Raw genomic sequence first — 21,680 nt, forward strand, 5'->3', positions numbered from 1 at the left:
TCAGATATGAGTTTCAGTGATTTCAGCTATCAATTTCAGCATCTTCAGCTTACATCATTCACTCTAGCATTATCACAGGTAATGCTATATATCTAGTTCATAATCATGGTAAAAAGTTACATTTTAAAAGCTTTTAAAAATGTAGCTTTTGAGTGTTCAATAGATGTTTATCCTGTTCGCTCTAAGGTGTGTTTTTTGATTTTGGCTCCTAGTGTGATTGAGTTTGACCCTCCTGACCTAAAGTAAGTCTAAACACGCAGTAACGCTGAAGAAAAAGAGAAAGGACGTCCTGTGAGTGAGACTTGTCGCGTGCCTGTCGCGTGCATGCCCATGCAGCACGCGCTGCAGAAGCGAACTCGCTGCAGCTGAGCGCTCCAGGCTCTTCAGGTTCAGTCAGTTCAGACCATCATCCGTCTGGACCTCGTCAGGACTTCTGGCTCCAGAGAGGATCCATTTGAACACCCGTCGGTTTCGGGTTCTTTCGGGTCTGCTGTGGACTGGAGAGCGCGCGGAGGCTGCGACACATCGAGAACGTGACGTTTTCTTCAGGAAAGCATCTCCTCTGCTGAAGCCTTTCTCCTAAAGTTTTCCTCTTTTGGCGCAGCTTGACATTTGTGAAAGTGCAGCTTTTACGCACGGACGGAAGGAGGAACGGCTTCACTCTTCAGCTCGGACTGGCACGGATCGGACCGCCTTTTTCTGCAGGATTATCTAAAAGAAAAAGTGGGAAAGAGGAAATGAAATCCAACGCTGTCCTTTTGATGTGCCTTTTCTCTGTAACAAGTGAGTTCGTTCGTTCTTCTCCGCTCTCTGAACGGGCTCAGGAGCATCATTTATTCACACAGTTCTCCAGCTCTCAGCTGCTTCAGACCGGACTCTGTCCATGGTGCTGATGAGAAGGGTTCGGGTGAACAGAATCAGAAATCCTGTTCACCTTAGAGGTGTGTGTGTGTTGGTAATCCCGCATTAGAAGGACTACACGCAGCGCTGAAAGGACATTTCGGATCAGCGGGACAGCGACAGCTGCCTGATCATTTAGAAAAAAACTGTAGAAGGGTTCCTATTGGTCTAATAACCCCACAGAGCAAAGAAAAAAAAATAACCTTTTAGGACATAAACTAGTATTTTGAGATCTTTGTCTTTAGCTCTGATCTTAATCAACAGGCAGATACATTTCTTTTGTTTCTTTGTGTCACTTTCTTCACTTTAAGGCTGAGCTTTTGTCTCACTTTGGTCACAAACTGCATATTTCTCATCAGTCTGTGGTGAAAAGATCCGTTTTATCGGCGCTCGTGAGTGCAGCAACATCAGGACTTAAAGGAAACAAAAACATATATAACAGATGAAGAAAGCTGTCTTAGACAAACTGCAGAGAACTGAGAAGATCTCTGTATTCATGGGACATGATTACTGGATAAATGCAGATTTTTCTGCATCGACCCCAGAAATAATCTACAAATAACTGCAGCTTTTAGCCACAAAAAGACAAACTGATAAACATACTTTTACCAGTCCTGCAGAGCGGACATTTCCTATCTCTGGTGACTGAGTGTGATGTTCTGAGTGTGATGTTCTGTGTGCACGCGCCTTTAATCTAGTCAAATATGATGCTTTCATATTACAGACTAAACGTCCACTTGCCACAAGAAACACAAAACAAAAGACTTAAATACATCCCGAATAAGTGATTTTTAACAGGTCTGACTTAAGATTTGGGATGAAAAATTAACTTAAATCAATGTGTTATTTGTGTTATTTATATTTATGTTATTAGAACTCTCAACTGAAAAAATATATATATTTTCTTTTTTCAGTTAGAATGCACAATGAATACAATCTACTTAAAGAACAGGAGTAGGATGAAGACCAAGTCTTATAAATCACTACACTATTCTTATTATTTCACATTGTAAACATAGATGACTAATGAAAACAAACACAAAAGGAAAATCTATCATAATAACAACTAGAAAAGTTGCATCACCTGTGATGATGTTAGTGTGAATGCTTTTAGCTGAAAGTAGTCGCTGAAGATGCTGCAGCTTTTTGCTGAAAATGGCGACACAATTTACTTGAAGTGATGAAGAGATTGGCTGAAAATGAAAAAAGTATTAGCAAAATGTTATATTTGCTAAAAGACTGGAAATTTTTGTTAAATAACTGAAAAAATGCCTAAATTTCTGAAAATGTGTAGTAAAATAGCCCCAAAATCCCTAATAAATGCCAATTTTGCAAAAATATTTGGTGTATTACTTAAATACTAGCTAAACTTCAAATTAGCCTTAAATTCCTCAGTAAACTGAATTAGTCCAAAACGTTAGCATGATGCTAAAATAGAAGCTAAGCTCTAAATTAGCCTATAAAACCTCGGTATATAACAAATTAGCCAAAAATGTTAGCATGTTGCTAAAATATTGGACAAACTCCAGATTTTTTTTAAACCATATAAAAGATGAAAACAGTCCATGAAGATATTTAAAAGCTTGTTACTAATCTACTTAAATTTTAAATTTGAAGACTTTCTCATTCATTTCTATTAGGCATATTTAGCTCAATATTTCAAAAACTATCAAGTTTATGAATGCTAAAAGTACAAGCAGTAATGTCCTGAAAAAGCTGATTTTTTTGATCGGAGGGTTGATGAAATCGCTGAAAGTGTGATTCAATTTTTTCACGCTGAAAAGGAGCAGGAGAATCACTATAGTGTGAATGCTTAGTAAACATTCTGACAACATTATAATCTGGAACTTTATATTGACATCATGCTGCATGCAAATCAATCATTGTTTAAGTGTAGTTTTTCTATACTTTAAAGTCATCATTTCTTCTGCTGCTTCCTTCATTTATAACACAAGTTTTTGTAAACCAACATAAACATCTTTGGCCTTGAACATTACTAGCAGTGTTTGCAAACATAAATCTTTAAATTTGAGTATTCTTAAAAAAATAATAATGTGAAAGAATATTCATTTCTCAGCATTTTTTTTTTTGTTATTCAACTTGAGTTGTATCGTTTTTGCCAGAAAAATGTATTCTTGCTCTCAGAAGTTTATAATTGGGGTTCTGGAGCATCATCTGTATGACAAAAACACAAAGGAATGGTTCTTAAGATGAGTCTTAGGATGTATTCTTGTGGTCTGAGGTAGGACAGATGAAATAAGACTAAAAGAGGAGACCTACCAACAAGAAGTAAAAGATATTTGTTGAACCGTCAGCTGCTGACCTGTGATGCTGAGCGCTTGGAACAGATCCACTGAGCCTTGGCTGGTGCAGCCACACTGTGTGAACATCTGTGACGGTCAGAGCCAGCATCCTTTGTCAGAGGAAACTCCTGCAAAGGAGCTTTCATCTAAATAGAAATGCAAAGGGCCAGTCTGAAGCTCTAAAGCATGTGTCAAAGTCAAGGCCCGGGGGCCGGATCCGGCCCTGCGGGTAGTTCTATCCGGCCCTCCAGATCATTAAATTCTATTCTTATTAATGACCCGATGTTATCTTGTGCTCATTTCTAACTAGAATAATTTTGACCAAATATATTTTTGTGGAGAGTAAAACAGTTATTTAAGATTTAGGTTGATTTATTCTGGAGTTATATATTCCTGTCTCTTTATAATTCATAATTATGTTAAAAGTTATGTTTTATTTGGACTATTTTGGTATTTACTACAATTTTTTTGGCTATTTTTGAGTTAGCTTATATTTCAGGTACATGCTAACTGTTTTGGCAAATTTAGCCTTTTTTTTAGGTTTTTTGGGGTCAAGCTAATTTTTTAGCTTCATGCTAGCTAGCAGTTTTGGCTAAATTATACATTTTTCCAGTTTTTTGGCTAATTTGGTATTTAGCTTATATTTTAGCTGGCTATCAGCTTCAGCGTTTTCAGTTATCAATTTCAGCATCTTCAGCAGCCAAATTCAGCTTACAGCATTCACAGTAACATTATCACAGGTAATGCTATATATCTAGTTCATAATTATGTTAAAAAGTTACAATTTTAAAGTTTTAAAATGTAGTTTTAGAGTGTTCAATAAATGTTTATCCTGTTCGACCTAAGGTGTGTTTTGGATTTTGGCCCCTTGTGTGAATGAGTTTGACACTCCTGATCTAGAACAATTATAATGCTTCAACTCTCCTCCATTTGAATGACAAACTTTAGGATTGGGTCTTTTTACCCTCAATTACACATCAGTAACAGTTATTTTGCTTCAGTCTGATAGAGTTTTGATGGTGGCAATAAGGGGGATGTGATGTAATATTGAGTTTCTGAGAGAAAAGGTGAGCATGAAAAACACTCAGAGAGACCATGTGTGCTGCTTTTATGAAAGTCTTTGTGGGCACCAGCAGATGGACCTGTGAATAATTTACATGCAGCTATTTTATCGCTACAACCAGAAAAGTCCCATCTCTTGTCTTTTAAGGAACATACTTGAATGACCAAATATAGAGTCTGTTGTTGGAACAAAGACCAGAGATTTGACTTTTCGTTTATTAAATGACTTTTATAACAAAGTGATCTGAGGACACAAACGTGTATTAAAGTTCAGCCCATTACGATTTCATCTAACATCCTGTAACTGTTTTATATAAGACTAGCTTGCTCAGTCAGAAAAGCATCCAAATGCATTGAAAGTGTGCTTCATTTCATCAGCTGTTCGGTTTCAGTGTTTTCACCAGAAGATGCTCCAACATCAAAAGTGAGCTCACTATTGCAGCATCCGTCAGAGCACAGGGACCCTCATCCTAAATGATTTGAAACATTCATGCCCCCGCTGACGCTCACACCACTCCTCACAGTGTTCAGCCCTTTTTCTGGCAGTGCTTGTGTTTCCTGGAAGGCCTGAAAGGTTTAGTTTGAATTTTATTGTGTAATAATGTTTGACAATGCAGTACTCCTGAGCCACAGAGGACCCAAAAGCATAACTCTCAAAGTACAACAGATCTGGGTAAAGCTTTCAAACCTGTCTTTAATATGGAATCAGAGTAGATTCTGATGATTCCTGTGGATGATTAAACTACCATTTCAACTACAGAACTTCTGGGATTCTTCCTTCCATGTACTCATGGGGTCAGTGCGGTCAGTGCTTGTAGTTCCCTTATAGACTCTATACTCTAGCAGGGGTGTCAAACTCATTCGCACAAGGGGCCAAAATCCAAAACACACTTTAGGTCACGGGACGAACAGGATAAACATTTATTGAACACTCAAAAACTACATTTTTAAAACTTTAAAACTGTAATTTTTAAACATAATAATGAACTAGATACATAGCATTACCTACGATAATGTTAGTGTGAATGCTGTAAGCTGAATTTGGCCGCTGAAGATGCTAGTGCTAATAGTTGAAAATGCTGAAATTGATAGCTAAAAACACTAAAGCTGATAGATGGAATCACTGACATTAAAAGCTGAAAATGCTGAAGCTGATAGCCAGCTAAAACATTAACTAAATGCTAAGTTAGCCCTAAAAAAACAGACGTTAGCCAAAACAGCTAGCATTTAGCTGAAAGAATTGCTAAGTTTCAAAATAGCCTAAAAAACAAAAAAAAATCCAAAATTAGCTAAAGCTAGCATCATGGAAAAAAATGCTAAACTTCAAAATATCCTAAAAAACTGAAAAAAACTAATTTAGTCAAAGCAGATAGCATGTAAATATTAGCTTAAAAAACTCAAAAGAAAACTCTACATTGGCCAGAACAGCTAGCTAAAACATAGCTAACTCCAAAATAACCTAAAAAATCTCAGTAAAAGTAAAAAATAGTCCTAAAAGCTATCAGAATGACAATTTTTAGAACTTTAAAACTTTAACTTTTTAACCTAATTATGAATAATAAAAAGACAGGAATATTATTCCTGAATAAATCAACTTAAACCTTAAATAATTTTCAATATTTTACTCTCTCTAAAAATATATTTTGTCAAAATTATACAAGTTAGAAATGAGCGCAAGATAACGTTCACAGCTGAACCATCCTCCTCCACAGTTGACCACCAGAGGGAGCCATCACCTGAGTTTTAACATCCTCCTGAGCTTTTTCCTCACTGCATCTCCCATCAGCCTTTGCTCTCTGCTCCTAAGTTTCACCAGCTGTTCCACATCAGACAATCATCTCAACAGTATTTAGCCTGACTCCAATCAGAGTTCAGTGTGAAGTCTTGTTAAGCATTGCTGAAAGGCTGAGTGGGTCTCTAATCCCGTTTCTCTGTTTTTGACCCCTGCTTGTCCTCACTCATCGTTTTTGAATTTTGCCTGGTTTGACATCTCCATTTTGCCTGCTCCTGCTCCAAATAAAATGATTTGGAGGGCCGCATAGAATTACCTGGATGGCTGGATCCGGCTCCCGGGCCTTGACTTTGACATGTGCTGTATATACCGTATAGTAGTCTGCTTAGTTATTATATATTGTATTTACATTTATTTTTTTATGCTTACTTCTCTTATACTTAGGCCTTATACTCCATTAAACAGCCATGCAATTCATGTCACTACATGTTGTTTTATGTATGCAGATGTATGTGAAAAATAACATTTGGATGTTTAACTGCAGAAAAATAATCACCAGAGTCTGTGTAGAGAATCCAGTTTGAAGGCTCATCTCTGTCTGCCTCTCATAGAAACACAAATGAAGTTTGTAGAGCTGATGTGAAACCACATTCTTGTTGAATGATGTCTGTGGCAGATGAGGCCGCAGTGCAGCAGACATAAGTGATCTCATTTATTCTCTTCAGACTAAATCACTGACTTTCAGTGTGACCTGCACGGTTGAAATAGTTGGTTAACTCTGAATAAAGAACATCTGTGCTCACTGACGGCTCGCTGTTGTAATCTCTCAGAGACAGACGGTCCATGCGGCGCGGAGTGGGACGCCATCCAAACATGAGACGCTCCGCTGCCGTTGTCACATTTGTTTGACAGAGTTGGCACTTTGACAGCAGAAGCCTAAAAGAGAGCGTTGAAATCTTTTACTCCTTTCAGGCTGAAGAGCTGCAGAAACACAAAGCTGAAGGATCATCTCACAGGAAACGGACTCTGCTGTGCAGAAATGTCATTTCTGTTTGCAAGCAGCGGTTTGCAGAACAATGGCATTTATTATTGCAAAGTTGCACTGAAACTTGATTGAATGTTCTTGTTGAAACTTTGTGTTTGTGCAGGCAGCCGAGCGGAGAACGCAGAGGAGCGCCTGGTGAACTACCTGCTGGGTCCCGAGCGCTACAACAAACTGATCAGACCAGCTGTTAATAAGAGCCAACAGGTCACCATCTCCATTCAGGTGTCTCTGTCGCAGCTCATCAGTGTGGTGAGTGTACTTCATTGTTCTAGCAAACATCCCGGTTTTGTCAAATATAAATAAATAATGCAACAGATAGTGAACATTAAATTGAGATTTTTATCAATAGAATTCAGCCAAACGTTGAACTTTCTGCTTTTCCAAGCTCCCACTCCTCTGCAGATCTGATTTGAATTCAGCCTTATTAGAGGGCCTCCACCCTCTACTGCTGGAGGGTTTGAGTTCACTCATCCAGTCCATGTATGTTTTGTGGATTTGCAGAAGGCGTTCTGTGTGTCTCTGACGGCTGTTCAGACTCCGTATAAACCAGAGGTCTGCAACCTTTAACAGTAAAACAGACATTTGGGAGGAGCCACAAAGTCTTATTTTACCCTTTAAGAAAATCTAATACCACTTTGTATTCATTACATTTTTTAAATATATTATATATGAATTATATTTCTTTTTTGGCAAGAATAAAAACAGAAATATAAGGCAAAACTAGCATTTTCTCAAAATGTGAAATTGTTTTTGACTTCTGACAGAATCTCATATGATTTCAAAATAAAAGACACGCTGTTCCAAACAACATCATCCCAGTGTGACTCTGGACACCTACTGACCGTTGTTGTGCAGCACAAGATGATGTGAGCTATAAACTAATAAATTATCAAACTCCTTTTTACTAAAGTTTTGGTAAAACATTTAAGAAATTGAGTTAAAATCTGAAGCATAGAGCGATCAAGGTCTCTTCAGGGCAGCAGGGATGTAAAAATATTGACAATTTATCTTCTAGGTGCCATACATTTATAAGCTTAACTAATCTAAATGAATTAAAGGCTAATTTAGTTACTCTTACATTAAAGAAAAAATGTATTATTTTACATTTCTTTTTCCAGAGAGCCACTATGGTTGGCTCTGGAGCCGCAGGTTGCAGATCCCTGGTTTAACTGTAGCAGGATCTTGGTTCACATAGCCAGCAGTAAGTCAGACCTGTTCCAGGTGCATGTTGGACTCCATCCTTTATCACCAGTTCTGGTTATACAGAATGGACAGAATTTCTAGACGCATCCAGGAACCGGAGGGGATCTGGTTTGGGGACCACAGGATTTCATCTCTGCTCTTTGCAGATGATGTTGTTCTGTTGGCTTCATGGACTCAGGACCTCCAGCATGTACTGGATCTGTTTGCAGCCAAGTATGAAGCGGCTGGGATGAGGGTCAGCATCGCCAAGGTGCTTTCACACTGAATGCGATTTGCGTGACAAATTCACTTGTCCCGCCTCTCTTTCGCGTGCGGGTTTGGGTTCACATGAATACTATTTAAAGATTTTCCGGGTTGGGGGCTGTGTTTGTATGACAGCCGCTTCTGTGGTGTTTCTGTGTCTCTGTGGCTGAGCTTGAAGGCTCACGGTCTCGTATTAATTCAAGGGGGGAAAATAAAACTCGGAGACCTTTTTCCTTTTTTTAATGTCTTGATGAGAACTGAGTTGGCAGCCTCCGCAAGGTCTCTTTTTCTGTCAGCTTTTCGAGCGGTTGAGCTCCACGTGGGAGAGAAAGCTGTTGATCTGTCCAGTGTATCCCTCCTTCACCCTAAAGTAGCCAAATGAGCTCTGGGAACTGGCGGCTCAAACAGTTAAAGGAAAAAGGGCGAACGTTCTGGACAAAAACATTTGCTTTGGACTAATATTCTATCTGCTGATTGGGTCACTGAAAACATCATGTGTCCAAAGCTGAGTTCCTGATTGGCAGATGCGACGCAGCGACCTGTCAAACTTCAGGTATTTACATTTTGGTCATGCCCCTCGTTGCTCAAATCAAGCTGCTGAGCGATTCAGAGCCGTACCCATCGTTCATATCACACCGCAGGACTTCATTTTGTTTCAGAGCATGCCTGTGCCATTGACTAACATTGGAGCTGGCCGCCTCTGCCACGCGATTTGCGTTCGTTGTGAATGCACCTGAAGTCTGAGACCACAATTATGGAGAGAAATTAGACTCACTTGGATTTGTGCGTGCATAATTCTTGTCTAATTTCTCTCCATACACAATTCTCGGAAGGAAGGTAGTTTGTCTTCTTTGTGTGGGTGGAGTGCTCCTGCCTCAGGTGGAGGAGTTTAAATATCTTGGGGTCTTGTTCATGAGTGAGGGAAAATCTGAGTGTAAGATCTACAGGTGGATTGTAAAGGTGTCTGCCGTCTTGTAGTCACTGTTTCGGTCTGTTTTGGTGAAAAAAGAGCTGATCCAGAAAGCAAAGCTCTCAATTTAACGGTCGATCTTCGTTCCAGTACTCACCTATGGTCATGAGCTCTGGGTCGTGACCGAAAGAACGAGATCCCGACTACAAGCGGCTGAAATGAGTTTTCTCTGGAGGGTGGCTGGACGCTCCCTTAGAGATAGGGTGAGGAGCTTGGTCACCCGGAGAGAGCTCGGAGTAGAGCCGCTTCTCCTCCGCATCGAGAGGAGCCAGTTGAGGTGTCTCGGACATCTGGTCCGGATGCATCCTGGACGCCTCCCTGGAGAGGTGTTCCGGCATGTCCTACTATGTGGAGGCCCCAGGGAAGACCCTGGACACACTGGAGAGACTATGTCTCTCGGCTGTCCTTGGAACGCCTCGGGGTCCCCCCAGAGGAGCTGGAGGAAGTGACTGGGGAGAGGGAAGTCTGGACATCTTTGCTTAGACTGCTGCCCCCGCGACCCGGTCCCGGATAAGCGGAAGAAGCTGATAGGATGGATGGATGGATGGATGGAGGGTTTTCCAGCATAAAGAGCCTACCTAAAATCACGCCATAAAACCATAAACGGATGATCTTTGACCAGGTCACTCCAAACTCTCCTGTTGCGCTTGGATTATTGTCTTTTTCTCAGCAATCTTTCTCACTGATCTCTGACCTTGACTGAACTTCTTTCCATGTTGTTCTGCTTCTGTTATGTCTTTCTATTTGAATCGATGTCTTGGTTTAATTGTGGTGGGCTGTTTTCTCTCTTGCCAGTGCTACGTTGCTTTGATTTCTATGAGAATATGATTGTTTTGCCTGTTTTTTAGGTCACCCTAGAAACATCTCACAGCAGGAGATGTGGGCCTGTTGGTCCTTTGATAAACCTGATGAGCTCTTGGGTTGATTTGAACTGATTGTAATTTTTAATCTCATAGAAAGTCAACTTTTTGCTGGCTTTGAAGTCCCTGCACCACAGCCACAGTTCAGTACATAGTGTTTCATTAATTTTAAGGAGTAAATGGGATTTGATAGGGACCTTTAGGTAATTCAATTGTACAATACGACAAACATGTTTGGAAATGGTTTATTTCAAGCAATCAAAACAAAAATGTTCATTATTTTCACACAGGTGGATTGCCAATAAACCCAAACACAATTAGGAAATCAGCTTTTTGGTTTGGTTTCCATGGAGACTCTGACTACAGTCAAGACAGTCAGAAAACGAGAAGACAATTGTTGACTGAAAAATAGACTTTCATTTATGTTTCATATTGCTGCTTTGCTGTTTTCTTTCAGAATGAACGAGAACAGATCATGACCACCAACCTGTGGCTCTTTCAGGTAAAGTTTCTTTCATTTGTGTGTTTTATTCATTTCTCTGTGTAACAATGGTGATGATACCGGCGACTCCTAATTACAGTGGTCCCTGTGTTTTGTGGTTGAGGTCTTGCTAATTTGCTGATTGTTCTCAGTAAAAAATCGCATCTCTTTTTTTCTGTTTTTCTCCTCCGCAGCACAAATTGTTCTGCATCCTGATTAGTTGTTGACCTTGTCAATCAATTATTCCCAGCCAGCAATACAGAAGAATTTGCTAGTTCAATAAAACAGAGCTACTTAGCTCATTGTAGAGGAGCTCACTATCATGCTACATTGGAGCTTGCTAGCTTCCTACAAAAGAGCACACTAGCATGCTACGTTTTCCACCAGGCAGCTGGCTAGCATAGTGAGCTAACCCACTGAGTGTTTATTTAAGCTAATGTGGGCAAACACAGGTGGGACCACCAAAGAAACTGTAGACAAACCCATTCAGGGTCCACATTTTCTGCCCACTGTTTAACCATGTGGGCCCCATTTGGCCTTGCTGGCTGGATTTTGTCACATTTACATACATCTTTGATCTTGATCAGATCTTTGTTTTTATTCAGTAATCCTAGACTCATTCTTCTATGAGGTAGAGCTGGATATTGCCCAGAATCGATTCGATTCACCAGAGCCTGGATTGATTTCTTTTGTTTTTTTCTCGATTCTTTCAATTCATTGATTTCAATTAAATTTTGAGTTTACACAGTTTATACATTTAGAATCCTACGTTTAGGAATACATGAATAATGTGTTTTGAATATATTTATATTAATCTGATCCAGTTCACATCCTATAAAATGTATCAGTGAAATAATGAGATTGTTAATATCATCCAGAGTTACATGGATTCTCTAAAGGAGAAGCTTCAACAATTGTTCTGCTTCTCCTGGAGGACGTTTCAGTTTGGCCACTAGGTGGCGATCACACTATAGCATTACACCTTATTCCAGAAGAAGAAAGTATGAGCAAACCCATTCGTGGGCTTTCTCCGGCTTCCTCCCACCATCCCAAAAAACATGCTTCATAGGTTAATTGGTTACTCTAAATTGCCCCAAGGTGTGATTGAGGCTCTGCGACACATTTCAGGGTGTATCCTGCCTTCACCCAGTAGTGGCCAGGTTAGGCTCCATCAGCCCCGTAACCCCGAAAGGGACAAAAGGGAAAAGAATAACCCCGACAAAAACCAAGAGACCACTGTAACACATGCTTTTTGACATTTGACTTCTTTAACCATTTATGCAATCAACCAATTAATCAATCAATCAATCAATCAATCAATCAATCTAATCAATCAATCAATCAATCGTCTGAAGTGGAGAAAAGCATTTTTTGTTTGTTTTTTCTCGATGACAAAATCATCTGGTTCACGTTGATTATGTAATCACTTCACTGCGTAACATCTTTTCTCCGCTTCAGAATCCACTAGAATTACATTATTCCAGTGTTGTGCTTTTGGCGCCATCTATGTGCAGGAGTGGAACGACTACAGACTGAGGTGGGACCCAGATAAATACGAGGGCATCAAGAAACTGCGAATACCCTCCAAACTCATCTGGCTTCCTGATATTGTGCTCTACAACAAGTGAGTGTTCACTTCAGAACAGAAATGTCCATCGCTCTCTGATGTTTCCAGATTCTTCACCAGACCTGTGTCTCTTCCAGTGCTGACGGCGTCTACGAGGTTTCCTTCTACTGCAACGCTGTGGTCTCCAACACAGGCGACATCTTCTGGCTCCCTCCAGCCATCTACAAGTCAGCCTGTGCCATCGAGGTGCAGAACTTCCCTTTTGACCAGCAGAACTGCACCCTGAAGTTCCGCTCCTGGACCTACGACCACACGGAGGTGGACCTGATGCTCACCAGTGACTTTGCCAGCCGGGACGATTTCACACCAAGTGGAGAGTGGGACATCGTCTCGCTTCCTGGACGCAAAAACGAGGACCCCAACGACATCACCTACCTGGACATCACCTATGATTTTGTGATCAAGAGGAAGCCTCTGTTTTACACCATCAACCTGATCATCCCGTGTGTGCTCATCACGTCTCTGGCTATCCTGGTGTTCTACCTGCCCTCAGACTGCAGGCAGAAAATGACGCTGTGCATCTCCGTGCTGCTGGCTCTCACTGTGTTCCTGCTGCTGATCTCCAAAATAGTCCCGCCCACATCTCTGGCAGTGCCCCTCATAGGTTTGTCAGTTTTTCCTGTTTACTGCAGCCTGGGAAAACCGCAGGGGAATCCTCTTTAGGGCTAATCTGTTAATGCATGCTCTGAGACAGGAGGTCTCAGTCTTTCTTGGTGTCTTGATCGCTCTAACTCTGTTGGTTTCATGCAATCTAGTGACAAATTTCTTATTTGGAAGAAGAAAAAAATAATTCATAATGAAATAAAACTAAACTAGAAACAGACAAAATCAGGGAGGAGACAGTTGCCATGGTACCTTTGTACCATGACAGATTAGCCTTGTTTCCACTGAGCGGTCCGGTACGGTACGGTATGGAGTAGTACAGTACGGACCAGTTAATTCTGGTGAGATTTTCTACTCTGTTCAGTCTTGGTTCCACTGAGTGGTTTGTTTTTATGGCGTGGGGGTGGTGTAGACTGCTGACTGTCATTGTAAAGCAACAACAATGGATGTCATCTAGCAGTTATTTTTTTTCTTGCTTTGCTTTTGCTTATATACAATGGCCCCACCCCCACCCCTCCACCCCCCTATATTCCCAGGGGTTTGGGACCGGAGACCTCCAAAAATCCACAGAACTTAAGCTCTCCATCTCATCCCCGCGGCCAAAGAATGTCCGTTCCGATCCATACTCAACAAAAACACTTCTGATCATGCTTTGTAAACATTTATTAAAGAACATTGGAGTATTGCTCAACAGAACAATAGACTGTGAGCTTTTCACAAGGACTGTCACTCTGTGCTTTAAAAAAACGTGTGCACTTCCTCCGCCCTTAGTTAAGTGCGACAGGGCATCTCCATCCAGAATTTGCCATTTTCATCCATAATAAAAACCTGCTCTTGATTATAATTATCCTTCGTGATTATCAGGAAATTTTCGAGCTGCTTCTGAGTCAACTGATGCCATTTCTCCATGCAGGCTCGCTATATGTGTGTGCTGACAGGCTGGTGTGCTTTTCAACTGCACTCCACTCCTGTAAAATTCCCGTAGCCTCGCTGCACCGTTGGAAGGAAACAAATCATATAAGCATCTTGGGTTGCTGGAGTTTTTTTGACAAAAAAGAGGAGTTACGAGACTGAAAAAAAATCTGTGAAGTGAAACCATGAATCAAGAAATGCGAAAAAGTGGGGGAACTTTAGGACTTACTGTTGTTTGAAGAGGATTGTGGGCGGTTAAGAAGAATACCACCGTAAAGAGGAAAATGGCATTGCTAGCTTAGTGCTATACTGATGCTTGCTCATGTTGTCATCACTTTCTGCCAATCAACGGGTGGCTACAGCGGCTCCACCCCAACCATTTCATTCCATTTTTCTATGGACTTACAACAGCTGATGGCCCTCAAGAGGTACGGGTCAAAACTGTTTCATGCAGGAGAGTCAAACTCAATCGCACAAGGCGCCAAAATCCAAAACACACCTTAGGTCGCGGGCCGAACAGAATAAAGATTTATTGAAAACTCTAAAACTAAATAATTCAAACTTTAAAACCAAAACTTTTTAGCATAATTATGAGCTAGATATATAGCATTACCTGCAATGATGCTAGTGTGAATGCTGTAAGCTGAATTTGGCCGCTGAAGATGCTGAAATTGATGGCTAAAAATGTGGAGGCTGATAGCTGAAAACGCTGAAGCTGATAGTCAGCTAAAATATTAGCTAAATGTCAAATTAGCCTAAACGACTAAATCAAAAACAACAAAAAAACATCTTGCATGTCGCTGAAAAAAAATAGCTTAACTTCAATATAGCCTAAAAAACTGAATCAAGTCTTAAATTAGCCAAAACAGTTAGCATGTAGCTGAAATATTAGCTAAACCCCAAAATAGCCTAAAAAATCTCAGTAAATTCCCTAATAGTCCAAAAAGCTAGGAGAATGACAGTTTTTAAAACTTTACAACTATAACTTTTTGAATAATAAGAATGCAGGAATATTATTCCAGAATAAATCAACTTAAACCTTAAATAACTTTCAATATTTTACTCTCCATAAAAATATATTTTGTCAGAATAATACAAGTTAGAAATGAGCACAAGATGACATCAGGCCATTAATAACAATAGAATAAAATGATCTGGAGGGCTGGATAGAATTACCCAGAGGGCCGGATCCGGACCCCGGGCCTCGACTTAACACATGTGATGTACTGGAACCGTCTCTGAAAAACTGACATTTGCCTCCATCTTTTCCAGGTAAATACCTGATGTTCACCATGGTGCTGGTCACATTTTCCATCGTCAGCACGGTCTGTGTCCTCAATGTGCACCATCGCTCCCCGTCCACCCACTTCATGCCTGAGTGGGCCAAACGCATCTTCTTGGTCCGCCTCCCGACCTTTCTCCTCATGAGGCGTCCAGGCTCTTCCAAAGCTCGCCACAAACCCCGGCAGAAGAATCCCAGAAAGAATCCAAACTCCAAAAACAATTTCCAGAGCATCGCAGGAAACTGGCAGTACTCCAGAAACAGACTCAGTGGAATCCCGACGGACAGCGACTCCTTCTATGTGAACGAGGACTTGGCGCACAGGTGTTGCTGGAAGGTGGGGGACATCTCAGATGGAGGAGGAGGGCTGTCAGACTTCCAGAGATCTTGTGCTGATCAGCGGGATGCAGATCTGGATGAGGCGATGGAGGGAGTGAGATACATCGCTGACCACATGAAGACAGAAGATGACGATGAAGGGGTGAGCTGACTTAACATGACAGCAGATTGATGAGATAAATGTGTTTTTGAATGATAAGCAGGAAAAAGAGACCAACATTTTCAAATATTAGAACTTTCTTTGATTTATGTCTTGGTCCCATCTGTCCTTGCGGGTGGATACGGGCTGAGAAAAATCTGTGATGTGAAGCCAAACCTGTGTAGACTCACAGAAGACCTGCTCAAAACATCAGTCATAGACCATTCTGTGAGCCGGTTTAGCAAAATGTTCATGCAGAGTTTTTTTATGGACAGGATGTGGATGACAGCTCACAGTAAACACTTACACAACATGTGAGCAGTGAGGAAGTAGGTGAGATGAATGTGTTCCTTGATGTGTGTCATTGCGTCCTTGTAGTGTGACGACTAGAAAAGCAACAACAGAGGAGGTCATCCAGCAGATCGTCTTTTTCTTGCTTTACTTTTTTCTTTACACTGAACTCAAACCATTGTTCTTTCAAACTTTGATGAAGCGAAGTTATTTTAACCACCACATATTCCAGCTGTAGTTCCTCCTGGCAGCTGTTTCATCAAGAGATCTTGATTACAATGATGTTTGGCTCTCTCAGGTTTGTCTAAAAATGCTTCACAGCCACAGTTGATGAGAGACTTCACCTGGAAGCTAAAAATAACCACTTTCACAGCACTTTGTTTTAATTGTTTTGGAGAGAAATGAGTAAAACAGGAATGTTTCTCTGTGAGGCTGTGTGTGTGTGTGTGGGGGGGGGTGTATTACTTCAAAATAATATCACGACAGTAAAAACTACAAGTAGTCCTCTATTGAATGACAAGAGTAAAAACATTTCTTCGTGTGACGATCTGAGTCTGTGGTTCGGTTGCAGATCATCCAGGACTGGAAGTACGTTGCCATGGTGATCGACCGTCTCTTCCTGTGGATCTTCATCCTGGTGTGTGTGGTGGGAACTCTGGGACTCTTCATGCAGCCGCTCTTCCAAAGCTACAACACAGCTGACGACACAGAGTGAGCGTCTGATGCAGAATATTTCCTGTTTGGCTTCAGCAGAAAGTTTGTCCTGAACTTCATGCTTGTTGTGTTTTTTCAGATACGGAGACTTTTAGGATTTCAGTTGCACAAAAGAAGGAAAGCTGTGACAAAAGACTGCCAGGGGTCCACATATGAGACGATGTGAGGAGGCTTGATGTGTTTGGATTCAGGATGGAGATGGTCAAGTCTCAGTTAAGGAACTCCACCCATACAGGAACATTGACAAACGTCGATCTGAAATCAGCAGCTTTTTCTTCCAGCAGGATGACTTAAACTTTGCAAAAGTGAAAAAAACAGACAATATAAAGAGTCTTTCCTGTTGGACTCCTCCTCACCTTTGGCCTCATGACCGTGCGCAGTGACGGCGCTCTGGTCTCCTCTCACCGCTGCTCCGGTGGCATCAGCAGTCACTAAACAGACATTTTCAAGAATCTTTTTCCACTTTTGAAGTTACACTGAAATTACACACTTTTTGTTTGAGCTCCGTGTTTTCTCCACCTTTGCTGAAGCTGCACTGAAACACTTTATCCTTTTAAAAACACCTTTTATTCTCCTCTTGCTTTATCAGTCTGTTCTTTGAATTTGTCTGCTGCTTTTGAGGGTTTTCATTTAGTTTTACAGCATCACTTCTAGAAGTCTGTTCACACAAACTCAAGACAAAATGCTACAGCAAACACAGACACAGGAATTCTTTGTGCTTCGCAAACAGAAGTGTAGACATTCAGACCGATTTTTCACTGTTTGAGAGGAAAACCTGAATCCTTTCTTTTGCACCTCAATCTTTGCCTTTGATATCTGCCTTAACCCCCATTTACACCTCCTACAAAAACCGATTTTACAAGAAAACAAAGATTTAATCAGCTGATTCCCATGTATCATGCTCAATCAAACTGTACCATTCCAAAAGATCTCCTTCCAGATTTTTGCTGCTGTACCTTTCAGACTTTGGAGTACGAGTCTCAGGAGATACAAAAAGGATAATAAATTAGAATTAATCACACTTTTGGAAGAAAAGTCAATCCTAAACACACCTTAGGTCTGAACAGGATAAACATTTATCAAACACTCTAAAACTACATTTTTAAAACTTTAAAACCTTAACTTTTACCATAATTATGAACTAGATATACAGCATTACCTGTGATAATGCTAGTGTGAATGCTGTAAGCTGAATTTGTCTGCTGAAGATGCTGAAATTGATAGCTGATAGCCAGCTGAAATATTAGCTAAATGGCAGATTAAACTAAAAAACTAGAAAAAAAAGTTAGACAAGTTCTGAGAGTCAGTTCATGTAGCTGAAAAAATAAATACACTTCAAAATATCCTAAAAAAGCAGAAAAAACCCTAAATTAGCCAAAACAGCTAGTATTTAGCTGAAATATTAGCTAAACTCCAAAACAGCCTAAAAAATCTTAGTAAATGCCAAAATACTCCAAAAAGCTAGCAGAATGTCAATTTTTAACATAACTATTAATAATAAAAAGCCGGAATATTATTCTAGAATAAATCAACTTAAACCTTAAATAACTTGAAATATTTTACTCAAAAAAAAAGATATTTAGTAAAAATTATAAATGAGCGCGGACCGTTAATAAAATAAAATGATCTGCTTCCGGCCCCCGGGCCTTGACTTTGACACGTGGTTATAGTGGCTCTTGGTAGCTCCAAAACACATTCTGTAAACTCCAAATACCTCACTATTCCCATGTAAGCGACAGTCTACTGCCCTGACTGGAGATGACTGAGCGGTCCTCGTCGGTCGTGTGTGTCGCCCATCGCTCATCTAAATGATACATTCATTAAAGTCCCACTCTGATCCTCTTTTGATCTTCTGTTGTCAAAGCATTCTCAACAGTCTTTTCATTATGATGATGCTGTTGTTAGATGAAATTAAAAATCTGTTTCATTTTCAAGGACGTAGTTTCTGCAGAGCAGCATTAGAAATTCACCTCTGAGCCCCCTCCTTCCCCATCGCTGAGAGCTCGGAGCAGGGGGCTTGTAAGTTCTACAGCGTATTTTCTACGTTGTAAATAAGCTCTTTTTCAAAGTTCTTTTTTGTTTGTTCTTATTCACAACGATTTGAACAAAGAAATCTTCAGAAATACGGTTTTAATCTTAATGTTGTCGATATACTACGTCCTTCCCCATCAGAATAATGCCAGAAGAACATGGTAAAACCATTGTTTTCAGTGGAGTGGCTCTTTAAGGTCAGAACTGAAACCTCAGGAGACAGTGACAGTTATCGTGAATACAGGGACTGCAGCCGCTGGTAGACTGAAGACCTGCACGCCATCCGAGGCCCAGCCACGCCCTCAGTCAGCTCCTTCTGATGCACAATTCCTCTCTGAACGAGAAATCTCCTTTAAAGGAAGCACATCCATAATGTACATCATGTCAGCACAAACTGACCCACTTTTCTGAGATCTTAAGTGTCTGACTGGCTTTGTTCAGAAAACAAAACTATGTTTAAGGTTTCAGGGGAAACATTCAGCAAGTTAGTTAGGATTTTAAAACTCTTGATGTAAACGTCTTATTGGCTTTTTTCACTGCAAACCCGACTCTTAAGAAAGTAAAAAGCCCCTTCTTTCAAGAAAAATAAGCTTTGTATTGTCCTGCAGGGAGTTTTTTAATTGCAAAATAATCTTAGTGATGAGAATTTCCGTCTTAAAATCCAAATTCTTGGTAAGACCGTCTTTGGTACCCAATTGGTAGATTTCTGCCAATCTGTTGTGGTAAAAATGTTTGACTTGAGTAACAACTGTCACAATTGAAACACAACAATTCATCAAGACATTTTTGGCCCCACAGAAGAGGCTGCAGAGGAGCAGCTTCCTCTTTGTTTTTTGTCTTATCGTCCTAAAATGAGTATTTTTCGCAGGGCTGGGCAAACTACGGCCATTTATGGCTCATCAAACCCTTTAATCGAGACCACCAAGATGGAATACATTATATTAATAATCCTGGCGTTTTTCCCTGTTTTGGTGCAAAAAGTTCTTCTGCATACAGATCTGTTTTTCTGACGTTTACGTGTTTTCCAAGTCATTTTTCCCATCATTCAATCGCCACATGAACGCAGCATTTCTCTAATGTTGTTGCACCAAAATGAGAACAAAAGCCACACATTAAAAAAAATCCCAAATGTTCTGTTTTTGTATTAATTTATAAGTATATTAACGCATGTTTATGTCCAGATTTCATGCTATAGAGCTCCAGGAGAAGACGTCGCACAGGGTCGGCCCCTCAGGGCGCCGCCGTATTGGCAGCAATCAGCCCAGAGATATTGAACCGGCTAATCATGGTTGATAACTGTTGAGCCCCAGATTGTACAAATAGACGCGGAAAAAAGAAAAGTACAATATTGCCTAAATGTCCGACTGACACCAGGGAGTCCCGTGGGTCCATTCCTTTTCTGAGGTGGATTACCAAAAACCCTCGAGGATCTGCTTTTGGTCGGGCCTTCTGTCCAACGTTAGAATCCTTTGTGTGTCAGACAGTTTTCCCACCCCGGCCTTAAACTGCTGAGGTTTCTCACAGAACAAAGACAGAACCAGCGCTAACATGTTTCATCACCCGCTTCCTTTGTGAAGTCTTGAAATCAAAACCTTTCCTGTTTTCGGTTTGGAGAATCAAACAGGAAGTCTGAACTCCAGGAAAAGAATTCAATAAAAAAACAACAAAAGAAAATATAATGAATTTTGTCTGCTGTAAACAAGTGTGAAAGGATTACAGTTTTTATTTTCTCCATGCCTTTTGCCTTGTTTGACACTTTATTAATATTTCTGATTTGTTTAACTTTGTGTTTAATCTAATATTATCTTCATAAATGTATTTATAAGCACTGCTGAGAAAAATAAAGGAACACTTTTTAATCAGTCAAGTCAAAGAAGCTTTGTTCATGCTGATCAGTTTAGGAGCTGGAGTCCGCCTCAGTCTTTCTGCAGTAACAGCAGGGACTCTCGCAGGAGGAAACTGCTGAAACAGAAATGTTTCTGAACTGATTCTGCCAGCTTTGCGTTCGTCTCAGGGCTGTGCCTCTGCTCCTGCAGGACGACACGCCGACGCCTGCCGCTGACAGCAGGTTTGGTTTGATCTCAGGAGATTTCAGGAGACGGGCCGGTACTGAGGGAGAGCTGGACCGCTCTGCACCCATCAGCAGGAGTGATGCCTGCTCCTCTGAGAGAGGAGGAACAGATGAGCAGACTCCTGCTGGCGCGCTCCTCCTCCAGGACTCTGGTAGATTAACTGGTTTTACTCCCGTCTCACAGACCGAGGATTTTATGGATACATGCTGCTCAAAGACCTATAACAACTAATGTGGGGACCCTAGACGTTCAATACTAGGCCCACTACTTGTTAATGTACACATAAATATTATTCATTTTAGCTTAAAAAAACTAAAAAAAAAAAGGAAAAATAAGTAAATTAGCCAAAACAGCTAGCATGTCCATGAAAAAATAGTCAAAATGCAAAATTGCCTAATAAACTGAAAAAAGTTGAAATTTTCCAAAAAAAGCTGGCGTGTTAATATTAGCTAAACTTCAAAATAGCCTAAAAACTTAAAAAAAGGAGCCCAAATTAGCCAAAACAGCTAGCATGTAGCTGACATATTAGCTTTACCATTCCAACATGGCGTCACTCTTTACGTATCTTGGACTATAGTAAAAAGCCTGCGTGTCATCTCTACTGATTAATGCTGAGAGTCAACCAGGGAGGCACTAGGTCCCATTTTTAGAGTCTTTGGTATGACTCGGCCAGGATTTGAACTCACGACCTTCCAGTCTCAGGGCAGACACTCTACCAAATGCCAGAAAACATGGAAATAGTGTGAAGTCTAAAGATGTCCTTGACTTTGAATAGACTACAAGATCATCCTAAACGTTCATTATTAGAGATGTCCCGATCCGATCACGCGATCGGAAATCGGGGCCGATCATGTAATTGGGGACTCGATCG

General features: G+C 40.6%; 1 protein-coding gene across 1 annotated transcript; it reads left to right on the forward strand.

Annotated features, from left to right (window-relative positions):
- The first annotated feature begins 269 nt into the window (after positions 1-269).
- On the forward strand, positions 270-17,780 carry LOC112137171 (neuronal acetylcholine receptor subunit beta-2). Its single transcript, XM_024259332.2, has 8 exons — positions 270-783; positions 7,146-7,291; positions 10,776-10,820; positions 12,314-12,423; positions 12,504-13,030; positions 15,214-15,704; positions 16,564-16,703; positions 16,786-17,780. The coding sequence occupies exons 1-8, from the start codon at positions 738-740 to the stop codon at positions 16,799-16,801; spliced, it is 1,521 nt and encodes a 506-aa protein (XP_024115100.1). The 5' UTR covers positions 270-737; the 3' UTR covers positions 16,802-17,780.
- Positions 17,781-21,680: the final 3,900 nt, after the last annotated feature.

The sequence above is a fragment of the Oryzias melastigma genome, linkage group LG1, assembly GCF_002922805.2.
Source record: "Oryzias melastigma strain HK-1 linkage group LG1, ASM292280v2, whole genome shotgun sequence".
NCBI lineage: Eukaryota > Metazoa > Chordata > Actinopteri > Beloniformes > Adrianichthyidae > Oryzias > Oryzias melastigma.

What these genes read in the sequence shown, in the direction of transcription:
- LOC112137171 (XM_024259332.2), top strand. Translation starts at nt 738, where the DNA reads ATGAAATCCAACGCTGTCCTTTTGATGTGCCTTTTCTCTGTAACAA. An exon ending in GTGCCTTTTCTCTGTAACAA is followed by an intron (nt 784 to 7,145) that starts GTGAGTTCGTTC and finishes GTGTTTGTGCAG; the next exon opens with GCAGCCGAGCGGAGAACGCA. An exon ending in GATATTGTGCTCTACAACAA is followed by an intron (nt 12,424 to 12,503) that starts GTGAGTGTTCAC and finishes TGTCTCTTCCAG; the next exon opens with TGCTGACGGCGTCTACGAGG.